Consider the following 16,358-nt stretch of genomic DNA (forward strand, 5'->3'; position numbering starts at 1 on the left):
TGCTTGACAAGACTATGACCGCCACCATCAGCAGGGCTCCCGATAAATTTTCAACATCAGGAGTACATACTCCTTATTTTTCAATATGGCAGTACTGGAAAACCTTTAGACAGGGCTCGATTTAAGAGATGTTAACCTACTTGCACCAGGTGCAACCTAAGATAAAAACCTAGTTGCACCAGCCAAATACTACAGCGCTGCTCTTATTGCAATATGTAATGAAAGAAATATGCTATTGAATTATTTAGATGTTTATTCAGAAGTTTACCCACTCAAAAATTGACCTGCACCTGGTGCAAGTTAGACTAATAACTAGGTTGCACTTTGTAATCTTGGCTACCATCAGTGCAAGTAACAAAGCACTAAATCGAGCCCTGTTAGAGTACATTTAGAGTACTGAATGGAATTTAATGGCATATCAGTAACCTTGTGTTTCATTTCATATATGTACCACAACATTGCTACTCTTGTGTAAACAGGTCAATGAACAATAATACAATACTTTTTCAGATAAATACGTCTGTAAATGATTCTAAGACACCATTGCCTTGTGGTGTGTATTTTCCATGTTTTCTAAATTATTTCCTACCGTATCGTGTATATTTTTTATCCGTACATACGCCAGCCATATATATGGCCGCCAACATGAGCAACACACTGGTGGAATCGAGTAAGTGAATGACGTTTATCGCCACCGCCAGCCATACACAACCATATGTCGATAGACTATGGCCTTCAACATGAGCAACACACTGGTGGAATCGAGTAAGTGAATGACGTTTATCGCCACCGCCAGCCATACACAACCATATGTCGACAGACTATGACCTTCAACATGAGCAACACACTGGTGGAATCGAGTAAGTGAATGACGTTTATCGCCACCGCCAGCCATACACAACCATATGTCGACAGACTATGGCCGCCAACATGAGCAACACACTGGTGGAATCGGCACTGGTGGAAGTGAATGACGTTTATCGCCACCGCCAGCCATACACAACCATATGTCGACAGACTATGACCTTCAACATGAGCAACACACTGGTGGAATCGAGTAAGTGAGTGACGTTTATCGCCACCGCCAGCCATACACAACCATATGTCGACAGACTATGACCTTCAACATGAGCAACACACTGGTGGAATCGAGTAAGTGAGTGACGTTTATCGCCACCGCCAGCCATACACAACCATATGTCGACAGACTATGACCACTGGTGGACATAAGAGCAGCACACTGGTGGAATCGAGTAAGTGAATGACGTTTTATCGCCACCGCCAGCCATACATATGTCACAACCATATGTCGAGCAACACACTGGTGGAATATGAATGACGCCACCACCGCCAACATGAGCAACACACTGGTGGAATCGAGTAAGTGAATGACGTTTATCGCCACCGCCAGCCATACACAACCATATGTCGACAGACTATGGCCGCCAACATGAGCAACACACTGGTGGAATCGAGTAAGTGAATGACGTTTATCGCCACCGCCAGCCATACACAACCATATGTCAACAGACTATGGCCTCCAACATGAGCAACACACTGGTGGAATCGAGTAAGTGAATGACGCTTTATGAGCAACACACAACCATATGTCGACAGACTATGGTCGCCAACATCAACACACTGGTGGAATCGAAAGTAAGTGAATGACGCTTATCGCCACCGTCCAGCCATACACAACCATATGTCGCCAGCCATATTGACACCATATGTCAACAGACTATGGCCAGCCAACATGAGCAACACACTGGTGGAATCGAGTAAGTGAATGACGCTTTATCACCACCGCCAGCCATACACAACAATGGCCGCCAACATGAGCAACACACTGGTGGAATCGAGTAAGTGAATGACGCGTTTATAAACCATATGTCGCCAGCCATACACAACCATATGTCAACAGACAATGGCCACCGCCAGCCATACGCAACCATATGTCAACATGATGAGCAACACACTGGTGGAATCGAGTAAGTGAATGACGTTTATCGCCACCGCCAGCCATACACAACCATATGTCAACAGACAATGGCCGCCAACATGAGCAACACACTGGTGGAATCGAGTAAGTGAATGACGTTTATCGCCACCGCCAGCCATACACAACCATATGTCGACAGACAATGGCCGCCAACATAACACACTGTGAGTGACGCGCTTATCGTCACCGCCAGCCATACACAACCATATGTCGACAGATTATGACCTTCAACATGAGCAACAGTCCACCAGGACAAGCTGACACAGGTTACGGGAACCGATTCCAACGCCGAAACCCCACAGGACCGAAAGTCTGGCGCCATATATATCTCAAAGATACCCTATCAAACATGAACACAATCAAGCTAAAATAGCAAAACAAACAACTCATTACAACGAGACTATTACTTCGAACAAAACACATAATCATTAGGTGTTTTTACTTCGATAGAATGTCAAATTACAGAAATATTCATCTACACAATGAGGATACTTGATTCAATCAATAGATGACAACATGATAGAAACACAAGATCTGACAAGGGAAATCATATAAAACAAACACGTTGGCAGCAAAATCAATTACTACGTTGACAGACAGCTCGCCTACGTTATTAATTCTGTCAACACACTTCACGGACTATCAATTAGTTCTACCACTCAATAACAGGCTTGTTTGTTACAATAACCAAATATGAATCCAGAATAATCACTTTATTACTTTCGATTTTTTCACACAAAAAGATTTTTTTAATGCTATCAGTCTCATAAATAACATATTTCCAAGCTTTTCAGATAATTATTTTGACAATCTGAGTTATGCCATTTTACTGTATGTATTTCCTTCCCAAGCTACCATGACATCTGAAACTGAATACACTTAAAGCCGATCTAGTTTTGTCTCACAGTCCCTGAAATATTACTTCTCCTTCTGCCCTAGCGGTTCTGTTTAAGTCAATGCGAAGCAAGTCTAGATTTTCCACAGGTTCAAGCTCTTGATCTCCCATCTCACTTAGGCTCCTTTTCAATTTAAACAGGGGCGGGGGTGTAGCCCAACGGTTAAAGTGTTCGCTCGTCACGCCGCAGACCCGGGTTCGATTCCCCACATGGGTACAATGTGTGAAACCCATTTCTGGTGTCCCCAACCATGATATTGTTGGCACATTGATAAAAGTGGCGTAAAACTTCACTGTCCAATTTAAACAGTTATGTGTCTCATATTTTCAGAGACTAATCGTTAGTCTAACTGCTGATCATTGAAACAATATTGTTAGATGGTTTTCATGTGAAAAATGTTTCCTTACAGTATGTGGCTAAAAGCAGCATTTCTGGAAAAATACACAGAATTTGGAATGTTACTTCATGGTCACTTTAATTTTTAATTTTCATCCTACAAGAAACATCATGCCGTGCATCACAGGGGGTGGAAATAACTTTAATATTGCTAGTGTACTCCAGTACAGTGGCACATGTAAAGTCACTTGCCCTAATAATTTGTCCACTATACCGGCCGTTTTCTTGTTGATTTTATAAATAAACAACATAATTAACATTGGAATATCAACTGGACACCGGTACAGTGTGATATACAAATTTGCTTGCCCGACAGAAAAAAACGCTAGACTCGGGCGTTGGGCAATGGGTTATCTCCACCCCTGCATCATCAATGACCATCCTCATCCCTGTTCCCCATCTACTACAAAGTAACCCCTGTTTACCTGGCGATGCCTCTCCTTGTCGGACCAGATACGTTCCTTTGGCATACCCTGGCGACAGCAGCCATTCCTCGGAAGCATTCCGACTCACCTTGCCGAAATACCATCTGAAATTATCAAAAAGAACTCATGAACTGGGAACTATGGAAGTCACACCGGTTTGAAACAAGTGAACAACTTCAAAATCTCTGCTGCAAAAAAACAATGTAGTGGCATTGGTCAGAGACTAGATGAGGTGAGGTGAAATTGGGTTTTACGTCGTGCTTGAGAATATTTCGCTCACATGACGACGTGCATGCGTGTGTATGTGTATGTGCGGCTGCTTGTACTAGCCCAGACTGAAGCTGGTTTTATAGTGCTAGCCCACTGAGATACCATGCCGCAGTGAAGCATGAATACCCCACTCAGACACATTATACTGACTCCGAGCCAACCAGTCCTTGTTATACCCATTAATACCAAGCGCCAGGCAGGGACCAACAAGTACCATATTTTAACGTCTTTTGGTATGACGCGGTCGGGGATCGAACCTGCGACCTTCCGCTCTCCGGGCGGTCAGAGACTAGAAGTACCAAAACTTGAAATGTAGGACAGTGACACTGGACCAGAGAGTCTGCACAACGTGGACAGATCTTGAGAAAGGACTACACTGGGTTTTGTTTTGTTTTGGTGTGGTTTGTTGTTTAATGCACTAAGCAATATTCCAGCTATCTGTAAAGAATCAAGTCTGGACCAGACAATCCAGTAATCAACAGCAAGAGCAGCGATCTACACAGTTGGGATACAATGACATGTGTCTACCAAGCCTGACCACCCGATCCCGTTAGTTGCCTCTTACGACAAGTATGGCTTACTGAACACTAAATCTAACCCGGGTCATCATGGGTGACTATATTGGGATTGAAAAAGAATTGTACAACACAAGCAATGACTGATCGTGAAGGCTTTGCAAAGGAACACCAGGTACCAACAATTTTTATTCTCAAGCATGACTCTGTCCTTTGACATCAGTTTTCAGTCAATTTGTTTGCTGATGTATATATTTTTTATTGAGAAAGCTTACTTTACGTGAAGACATTTGACTGGACTCAGACTGAGATCATAGTCCGGGTCATCACTATTTGACAGTGATTCATAATTAAACTTGTGCTGATGATACAGCCAAATTTATACAATTGACTCCGCTTTTAGCAGAGATTTCTCATGAATATAGAAACATTTTTGTCTCTTTTATTCCATTTGATTCACATCTATGCATAACATGTCAACCTTGAGCTGAAATAAATAAATAAAAAAAAAACAACTTCAAAAAGTTTTAAAAACTCAACACAGGTCTAAAATAAAAATATTAAAATATCTTTCTGCATGCCAAAAAAAACTAGAACCGTTTAAGATCTCAATTAATGATTACAGTGTTGAACACAATCTTATATGAATATCATATATGATATTTATCAAATATTGAATATGATACAAATTGTTCATTCCCTTTCCTGCGGCTCAATTATCTGCTGAGAACTCATGATAAAATGTCCATTAACTTTGGATGGCAAATTCCCTTAAATCAAATGCCACCGACTGTTCTAATACAGATATCATTACCAGCGTAAAGAGCTCTGTCACCAAGCTGGGCAGACGCAGCAGGTGATTGGTCTATCAGTTGATGGTGCCAGCTGATATTTTCCTTACAACTCATTACATGACTCACAATTACAGAATTACATGTGTCTTACATGAAGAGTGTCTAATGTTGTGACAAGTTGCTGATAAGAATGTCGTTTGTTTTGAAGATTTCAGAACTCAAGTATTTTCAGGAGATAAAGGCATGATATGATATCAGTCTTGAAGTGTAGTTCCATAAAGCTCTGTAACTCATTTCACTTTTTTCTGGAACATTTTAATAAATTGTGTAACAATTCTTCCAAAATTAAATCATTAGCTGTGAATCGGAGGGTTTTACACAGACTTTTAAAAATGGGAGTCATCGTGACTCACAATATATATTTTTAGGAGTCATTTTCAATATTTGGGAGTCATGAAAATTTAATATTTCTTTGTGTTTATTATTCTCAGTATGTAACTGTGTATGTCACACCACCAAATGAAACTACAGCATTGTTCAATTCAAACAGCCAGGATTACTGTCTCCTCTGAGTTCTCTGGAACAATCTGACAGCTCTGTAAAAGTCAAACTATCATCGAACAATATCATTTTTTGCTTATCAAATCGATTTTATTGAACTGAATTGTGAGGGCCACCTATAAAACTTGCATCAAGTTTGACTCGTATGATAGTATTTCGATGAATCGTTAACAAAATTGTTGCGTCAAATACGCAGGAATCACGCATCATGTAAAACCCTGAATCAATTTATAGTGAGTGAGTGAGTGAGTGAGTGAGTGAGTGAGTGAGTGAGTGAGTGAGTGAGTGAGTTTTACATCACTTTTAGCAATATTCCATTAATATCGCTGACGGGGGAAACCAGAGAAGGGCTTCACACATTGTACCCTAGCTGGGAATCCCAGGTCTTTGGAGTGATGGGTGAACACTTTAACCACGAGGCTACCACTGGCTTAAGAAGTTTCAATAATACATCTTTGAGGAAGGACCCAGTGCTGCTGCTGATGTTTTAGATTTCCAATTTGGAATATGTTAAAATTTCAAAGAATTGTGGAACTGCAATAAATGCCGTCCTTTTCGTTTCTAAATAAAACTGATAAGATTCCTGAAACTATTTTGAAATGTCTTTGTTGCTGTTTTTTGTTTATTATTATTTTACAATTTATACATGTGTAAAATGTGCTGTTTTGTCAATTCATTGTGAAGGGAAACATCAGTGGCGATTGAAAGTCTGTGTACATTTTAACTTCAACCATAGAGATGATCTCAACACTCGAATAACTACACTAACTCATGTAAAATATGTGACCCGTGAAGATCCGGGGTAGAATAGGTCTTCAGCAACCCATGTGCTTGCTATAAAAGGCGACTATGCTTGTCGTAAAAGGCAACTAACGGGATCAGGTGGTCAGTTTTGCTGACTTGGTTGACACATGTCATCGGTTCCCAATTGCGCAGATCGATGTGAGTATAGTTTTACGCCACACTCAGCAATATTCCAGCTATATGGCGGCGGTCTGTAAATAATCGAGTCTGAACCACACAATCCAGTGATCAACAGCATGAGCATCGATCTGCGAGATTGGGAACCGATGACATGGGTCAACCAAGTCAGCGAGTCTGACCACCCGATCCCGTTTGTCGCCTCTTACGACAAGCATGGGTTACTGAAGATCAATATTCTAACCCGGAACTACATTCAGAACTAGTATTACAATACATATCATTTGAAAAGTACTGATCACTGGATTGTCTGGTCCATTCACCAAAAGCCGCCAAATACGGAATATTACTGAGGGAGGCGTAAAACACCAACCAATCATCATAAGACATTATAGAAGTATATTGCAGTACACGGATAATACCATCGAGTCCCAGTAGCTGATGTCTCAGCCATTAGACAACATCAACGTAGAATCTCAACACTCAGTAACGGAAGTAATGTGCATCTTGTTTTGAAAATTCAAACTGGCTCAAGTGCCCGTACCTCCACTCTCAACATCCGCCACCTCAATGTATGTCAGTCAACATGAAGCAACCGCAAAAACAGCCTGTTGGAATGTCAACACCATTCCACAATAATTACAAACATTTTTTCGCATGCCATAACGAATTCCTCTATAAGCCTGGTGCAGGGCATCATGCACTATACCTTCGTTCTCAGTAGAATCTGGGAACAAGATCAAAATTCAAAGTTCTTGTTTAGCAGTTGTTTGTTTGTGATCTTGAATGCCATACACAACAATATTGTAGCTGTTTGACGGCTGTCTTTAAATAATTGAGCTTGGATCTGAAAATCTGGTGACTGACATGATAAACAATCAGAACAAGAAGACAAAGTCATCAATATCCCCCTCAATGGTAAAATACTCTTCATGATTATGTCTACGAGTTATGATTATGTCAAATATTTAGATGTGTATGTAGAAAAGTGGAAGGAGAGTATTGAAAGGTTTTTAAAGTTCTGCTCCAGAAATAAGCACTATCACCAATTTCAGTCAAAGTGAAACTTGTTGCCATGGAAACACCAAAAATATTTTATTCAGAAAGAGGCCAAAACCAGATCTATCTATGTGCAAAAGGCACCAGTACACCACCAGATCTATCATCAATATGTGCCAAGTTTGGTGAAGAAATATTGAACGGTTTTACAGAGTTCTGCTCCAGGAAAAGACAAATGTGCCATGGAAATGCCAAAAATATTTTATTCAGAAATCCCAAACTACCAAAAGGTACCAGTACACCCGGATCGTGCTAAGTTTGGAGTCCATTTTAAATACCCGATAAAATGCGTTGTGGGGGATAAGAATTAGGGTCCTGTGAAGTTATCAAATTGTGTGGCATACTGTACTGTAACATTTGTTTTACTTTAATTCGAGGGCCGTATACTTCTTGTCAAGAATTTGGTACAGAGAAGATGATTACATGTTTTAGGGCGAAATATATGTTTTACTACGTCCTTTCACAGAGCAGTGATCTTGCTTGGAAAACTTTGGGCAAGTTCATTCACAGCATCCCAGAAGTTTTACTGCCAACCTGAACATAAGATTCATGTTTTTCAAGTATTCCCTCAGAGTTGTCGTGCATTCACTTGAAGGTCAACGGTTTCCCATCACTCACAATATGTTGTGAGGTGACTAGTACAGTAAACTCCCGTCACAACCAACTCCAATAGACTAATGCTTCGTCCCTGAATATATACTACCCATCAAAAGTTTAGACTCACCAGTGTTAATGTAGCCAATTACTTCAGTCAACTGTTCTGAACTAGATTTTGCAAAATATTCCATACTGTTTAAAGGTACTGTTTACACATGAACTGATGTATTGTAAAACAAATTCGTAACGTTGAAAAGATTATTGTCATGAGCTCAATAAATGATAAAAATCAGTGAAAATAGGTGAATTCTTAACAAAACTTTACACCAAACCGCAGCTGTTCATATGCGCGATATTTGCACATGCTTTTCAGCAATTTGAAGCATGAGCCTCGTGCAATTCATCTGCAAAAGGTTTGCAGTTGGTTCCCCAAAGTTAGTGGAGAAATTCATCTTCGATGTAACCACACATATATGCATAACATATAGTGAGTGCTTTAAGTGAGTCTAAACTTTTGATGGGTAGTATACATAATTTTGACAGAAACAAATAAACCCATTTAAATTGAAAAACTAGCCCCACTGAGTTGGGAGATACAACCTGTTAATCTAGACTTGCTTCATTTAGGGATTTAGCATTGCAGGGAGGGCTAGGCGTTAGGGAAAATAATGTGGTTCAGGGACTGTGAGACTGACTACGAACTCTAAGAGACCACTTCTTTTATTTGGTTGTAACCGTAGTTCCTTGTACGCGTTTCAGGAAATATAAATAGCAAGTGATAGGGACCAGAAAATATGGCTCGTTATATCTGTCAGTTTATAAGCGTGTTCGTAATAGTTGACTGTAGACATAGGTATGTTGTGACAGCCATGTTATGCCAGTAATTCAGAACCGAAAGTCGGTAAATGGGACAAGCTATGAGGGCAATTCCTGGTAAATGTGACACGTGAACTGCACATTACACCTTGTAAATGTGTGTGGCGTAGGTATCCCCCATGAGCTTCCAATTAAATGTACATCCACTGTCACCTGTACGTGCCACATTCATTATCAGCTGGAACTTGATGAGGGCATTAGTGGAATATTAACACCATGCTGTTATTACTACCAGTGTTGGAAGCTGTCATCTTCTAAACCAAACTTAAAAATGAAAAAACAACTTTGGCATGTCAGAGTTGTATGTGTATAGGGTTATACATAGCCTTGAAAAATACTAAGAGTAATGTTAACTCACCAGATATCTTTTGTTTGGATTCTTTTCGATGTCAGGTTTTCTAGATGCTTTGTTTAGTTTTAGGTTTTTATGTTGATGTTGTTTTGGGGTTCGTTTTATGTTTTTGGCTTTGGGGTTTGGTTTTTGGTTTTATCGGAGATTTTTTTAAACATGTACTCACACTTATACAGATGGCATATAGACTTTGATGCTTGTATTTTATGCAAAAAATCCCTGTTATTTAATTCTGAAAGTTACTCAGAAAAACAACATCAATTACAAATAAAGCTTGCTTCTGAAAGCTTGCTGAGTGAGTGAGTTTAGTTTTAAGCTGCTTTTAGCAATATTCCAGCAATATCACGGCGTGGGACACCAGAAATGGGCTTCACACATTGTACCCATATGGGGAATCGAACCCGGGCCTTCAGCGTGACGAGTGGATGGTTTAACCATTAGGCTACCCCACTGACCCAAAAGTTTGCTGAGACTTACCTTAACATACCTATCAAAGTAGCGGTTAGTATTTGTGTTGCATCACTCATGACCTGTGTCCAAACACATGTCAAGTATTTCAAGACGTTACATAAAATAAGCAGGAACCACACTTCAAGTAAAACTCTGCATTCAGTTTTATTGCTTGACAGTCACTGAAGGTTCATGTTTTTTTCTGTTTCATGAGTGAATGCATAGCTTAAAGAATGGCAATTAAGCAAAGTGAAAAATATAATCTTCACATTTACTTCTTTGAACTCAAATGATTTGGTTGGTTGGTTGGTTGTTTAAAGTCGCATTCAGCAATATTCCAGCTATATGGCGGTGTTCTCAGTCTGTAAATATGTGTCTGGACCAGACAATCCAGTGATCAACAGAATGGGCATCGATCTATGCAATTAGGATAAGATGACACATCAGCGAGCCTGACAACAGCAAGCCTGACAACAGCGAGCATGGGTTGCTGAAGACAAATTGTAATCCAGGGCCCTTATTCTCGAAACATTCGTAGCCCTAAGAATTCTTAACTTTTATCGTAGCCAATGTGTTAAGAATGGGCTTAAGAAGTTCGTAGGGCTACGAACGTTTCGAGAATAGCTAGCCAGATCTTCAAGGGTGGAACTCAATTGAATGCCATCATATTGGACTATAACTTGAACAACAAAACAGCACCAACTAACATTGAATCTCAAGACTATATACACCAGCTTCACAAGAGGCTTTATCACACGAGCCTTACCGAGATTGGATTGGATTTGATCACAGAAGGTTAATCTCATAGAAAGCTGTGGTGTATTTGTGATTCAGACTTGCTGTATCTTGTCAGCATTTGTCACACTACAAATAACTCTCTGAATTAATAAGGGCAAGTGCATGTCTGCACGGCAAGTGAGTGTTTCTAGTTTCTGGCTTATCATGTTCTAATGCATGGCTGACACGTCTGATGTGAGAACATTGACTCTTTCTGTAACCTGCCTCGATACTAGATTTGAAGACCACTTGGACAAGATTCAGCAATTAACTTATTGAAGTCAGACATGAAAAGGTTTTAACACGTCTTCATAACAACACAATCCCATGACCTAAATGCCAGCACAAATCTGATAATCCTAACAGCGACAAGCCATTGCCATTTCATCAAGTTAAGGAAATTATCCTGACCGCTAGTCACATCATCTTAGCCACAGAACCTATTAGACTGACCAGTGACCATGCGAAGTGACCTCTCCATGCCCTTGTGACAAGATCATCACATTGTCCATGTAAGGCTTCAGCATAATTAGGAGGATGTGAGATAAAGGTCTGTACAGGATGATAAGCAGAGGCAATGATAAGAGGAAGTGGAGCAGACGGCCAGGATGTCTTCAGGCATGAGAACATACGTGTTGATGTTTGATGGGCGTGAATTGACATCTGATGGTGTAAATTGATTGGCTGATAGCATTATCCTTCAAACTAAAGATGAACTAAAGGGGTAGAGATTGTTTCAGTGAGTGAGTTTAGTTTTACGCCGCACTCTGCAATATTGTGGCAAGCATGGGTTGCTGAAAACCTATTCTACACCGGATCTTCACGGGTCAGAGATTGTTTCAGAAACACTGAGTGGCTGAAATGGAGTTGAGTACCTCTTTCAACAGCACTACATGCATATTATCTCAATGTCGGCAGAAACCTCAAGAGACTTAGATGATTTATATTCATCACTTTGTTGAATCACATGAAATGGTGATAACAGACTGCAGGACATACACAAATATGGCTTCAAATCTACAATCAGCAGATGGCGGCAACCAAGGGAGACAACTCTACCCACAGCTCAACTGAAGACCAATTCTAACCCAGATCTTCAGGGGTAATCTCAAATGAGATATATCAAACATATATAAATTCCCCCAAAACTGAATAAACAAACATTTTCTCCAAAATACTGTTTCAGGCGGTAGAGTAGCCTGATGGTGAGAGCGTTCGCTTTCTGCCTACTAGACCCAGGTTTTTGTCCAAATATGGGTACAATGTGTAAAGCCCATTTCTGGTGTTCCCCGCCTTGATATTGCTGGAACATTGCTAAAAGTGGCGTAGGACAATAATCAATTACTTGATATTGTTTCACATACTCAGACAAAAGACAGAGTACACGTGAATACATATATATATAATCAGACAGTACTCACTCGTGATTTCGTAGGTTCACTTCCCGCGGTGAAGGCGGACACAAATGTCTAGGGGGAGACAACTGATGATTTAAATTATCAAATCCAGGAGGTTCCCAAATTTCTTCGTCAAGGGTATCCGATAAACTCATCAACAGGAAATTATCCTGAAAGTCCTCCACCCCACGCTCCGGAATATACGTTTCTTTCCGACACATCGGACAGGGGAAGTATCCAGGGCGCCCCCCTGGAGTTCGTCGCACATAATCCTTGAGGCAGTGTTCACAGAAGCTGTGGAGGCACGGTAGAGCCTTGGGGCGGCGAATGGGATCAAGGCATATCTTGCAGGAGAGGAACTCTTCCTGGAGCTTCTCTTTCAGTGTACTATTGGAGCCGCGGTTGGTCGGCGTTGGAGTCGTCGATTTGGCCATGTTTAGCCATTCTGGAAGACAAGAAGATCAGAGTTAGAACTGATTGGAATAGAACTGTAGACTCATAACTGCTTGATTAAGATTGGCAAAAATGGGCATTAAATTTCCATTTGATACTTCTGAATTAAGCCTTTTCACAAAATGTGCATATGAACATACCAATAGTCTGAATATCGATCCATAAACAAAGGCTACTTTAACCATCAGAACTGTCTGTTCTAAAGCAATCATTTCCAAACAAAAAGAATAGGCCTGGAGTCTACAATGAAACACAGTGGCAGCCATCCAACCTGAAGCAGCAGCGTGATCCGACATCTACTGAATGCCACACACATTTAATAACACAGCAAGAAATCTGCTTAAAACTAAAAACATCATTCAGTTTCGTAAATTGTATGAGAACCCTTAGAAAATATAAATCATCCTCCATTCCTGAAGAATGTATGTCTCCAAACAGAGTACCCAGTCTTTATTCAAAGAAGTGTCCCAACAATTTAAGGCTTTTAAGTGAATGAGTGAGTGGGTAGATTTTGAAGCCACAGGTGAGGTGAGGTGAAATTGGGTTTAACGTCTTTTTTGATATGATGCTTGTACTAGCCCAGACTGAAACTGGTTTTATAATGCTAACCCACTGAGATACCATGCCGCAGTGAAGCATGAATACCCCACTCAGACACATTATACTGACTCCGAGCCGACCAGTCCTTGTTGTACCCATTAATGCCGAGCGCCAGGCAGGCACCAACAAGTACCATATTTTTAACGGGCGGCCGATCGAGGATCGATCCCGCGACATTCCGCTCTCCGGGCGGAAGCTCTAACCACTACACCATGGAGGCGGTCTATGAAGCCGCAGAGAACAGCACTTCACTCATACTGTCTCATCTTGATGCAACACTAACATTTCCCGCTTTGATAAAACTCATATGGGTATGGTGCAGAGAAACCTAAAAATATTATCATATATATATCTGAACCACTAATATAGGTTCCTGTTTAGCCCAAGGGACACAACCATGTACAGCAAACTTCAACTCACCCACCAGTACCCCTTGGAAGCTTTGGAATAACACAAAACTTCTCAAAACATATTCAACGAACCTTTCAAAACATGTGCTTCCATTCCATAAATTTTTTAACTTCTCCATGAATGAATAAAATGTTCAGTCGGCATCCCCAACCCTGACACCAGCTTGAAGCAACTACTTCTACCTGACAGCGTTGTGGTGTGTGTGAAAACATGTGACCTACATGAGTAACGTCTTGTTGAAGACCTGACATCATCAACGTCAGCGTTAACTGCCTCATGCGGAGAGGTTGTCAAGCATCTGTTGTCACAACCATTAGGAATCAATTATGCTTATGACAGTGATGAATTATTAATGGACTGTTACACAATAACCCTGAAGGCAGCTTATTCACTCAACAACCAAAGTCTTCATGCCAAGGCTGAATTTATCTTCGGCACCATCTGCCTAAACTAACGTTTCGTCCCAGAAATAAAGTTATCATATTTATTATTATATAAAAAAAATATTTATCTACAAAACAAATCCAAAGGGACATAGATTGACTGACTGACTGACTGAGTTTGGATTTACGCCGCTTTTAACAATATTCCAGCAACATCACGTCGGGGGACATCAGAAATGGGCTTCACACATTGTGCCCATGTGGGGATTCGAACCCGGGTCTTCGTGTGACGAGCCAACGCTTAAACCATTAGGCTACCCCAACGCCCCAAGGGACATAGAACAATGCTTAATTTCTTGTCTAGAGCTGAGGTAATATAGACTTGCAAAATCATTATAGTTCTACATTTAATTTATTATACCCAGGCTATTTGAAAATAAAAATTTAAATGTATTTTATGAACGTTTATAAAGTATATTTTTATTTTCAATTTCAAATAGCCTGGTTACATCATTCCGTAGAGGCTGGTATAGACTACCACAGAGTTTATTAATATAATTTAATTTTGGCAGAAAAAAATAATTCCATTAAAATTGAGGAGCCCCAGTGCGGTCTGTAGATTCAGAAAAATAGACTTGCTTCATTGAGGGCTTTTATATTGCAGGGTTGGGCGACAGAGGATGTAGTGTGGTTCAAGGACTAGGAGACAGATCAGCCTTTGCCAAGGAGATAATTTACAGTTCAAGTGTTTTAATGAAATATTTTTATGTATCATTTTAATACCTCAGAAATAGCTTATGTGCCTACTGTATAACGCATCATTTATATCCTTTGTTGCCTCTGCACACGCTGACATTTTTAATAGCTTCACATCATCATAAATTCCCTCCACCACATGAATGGAACAGAATAGTTTGTAACTGAAGTAGACTTAACCAGGTTCAACAGTTCACATACTATTCCCCACACAACATGTATCAAGCTATGAGATATTGGATACAATTTAAGGAAAACAATTCCCCTAAGAATGTGAACCCAACGCACTGAAATGAAATGAACTGGATACCGTTTTGTTGCCTGGCCATGGAGGAAGTTAACATGGAAACAAGAACATTATATATACGTATATTTCACAAAAAACATCCAATGCTTGACAGGCTAATATTTACGATGTGAAACTCAAGCTGTCCTCCATGCAGAGACGTTCATTACAAGCAGCCCTGTGGAACATAGTATCAGTCATAACACCATAAATTTCATCTCAAAACAACATAAACGGATAGAGGCTAGCAAGACGCACATGCCTAGGATTGGAGCATGATGTTTAGTAGATATTTCAGTAGATATCGCGTACAGACTGAATGAATCGAAGCCTCGGCAAGACTGAGTCACGAGAAGAGATGACACCAGCAAGATAGCGTACTGTCGGCTGGGGCACATGGATATTATTCTTCTGCGAGTAAAATAAACATGAGATAGTTACTACCAGGATAATAATACCTCTGTATGTAGATACAAACACGATACTATGTAAAAATGCCCCACTGCTTGCACTATTGAACATTTTTTATGGGAAGAGTATTTTGAAGAATTCAAAGATGGAGGGTAATGTCCTCATGTTTTCTCATAACATTGTTTACGACCATGTCCCTGGTATCCATGCTTAAGATCAAACTTACAATCACAGCTCAGAAGCTGGAGATTGTAAATATCTCGTACATCCTCAACTAGGTACCTGCTTCTGTCAAAGTGTTTTACATGCCATATCCAAACAGAGTTTTTACGATGATCTGCATAATCTGATGTAAGTATCAGTTACCAATTCAGAAAATACCAAATGAAACTTTATACATCTAAATCTTCTTTATTAATTATGTATATTCAGGGGTGGAAATAACCCATTGCCCGACGTCCGAGTCCAGTGTTTTTTTCTGTCGGGCAAGCAAATTTGTATATCACACTGTACCGTTGTCCAGTTGACTTTCCGGTGTTAATTATGTTGTTTATTTAAAAAATCAACAAGAAAACGGCCGGTATGGTGGAAAAATTATCAGGGCAAATGACTTTATATGTGCCACTAGCAATTTTAAAGTTATTTCCACCCCTGATATTTATTTATGAACTGATATATTGTATTGTATGAAATTTATAACATGTAATATGCTTGTACTCTGTCTAAAGCGAATGTTCTGTGCAATAAACTGCAAGTCTATTTGAAACAGTGAG

The 16,358-nt window shown here is 40.1% G+C and overlaps 1 protein-coding gene across 7 annotated transcripts in view; it reads right to left on the reverse strand.

Moving 5' to 3' along the window:
• The window catches only part of LOC124258113 (tyrosine-protein kinase SRK2-like), a 126,706-nt gene that overhangs the window by 17,749 nt on the left and 92,599 nt on the right, over positions 1–16,358 (reverse strand). For all 7 annotated transcript variants that reach the window (XM_046692182.1, XM_046692181.1, XM_046692178.1 and 4 more), the window contains exons 2-3: positions 12,310–12,730; positions 3,717–3,820 (exon numbers count right to left, since the gene is read on the reverse strand). In XM_046692182.1, coding sequence (XP_046548138.1) covers positions 3,717–3,820; positions 12,310–12,719 — 514 coding nt within the window. In that variant the 5' untranslated portion in view covers positions 12,720–12,730. The remainder of the gene's footprint in view (positions 1–3,716; positions 3,821–12,309; positions 12,731–16,358) is intronic.

The sequence above is a fragment of the Haliotis rubra genome, unplaced genomic scaffold, assembly GCF_003918875.1.
Source record: "Haliotis rubra isolate DU_JTF1 unplaced genomic scaffold, ASM391887v1 Scf683, whole genome shotgun sequence".
NCBI lineage: Eukaryota > Metazoa > Mollusca > Gastropoda > Lepetellida > Haliotidae > Haliotis > Haliotis rubra.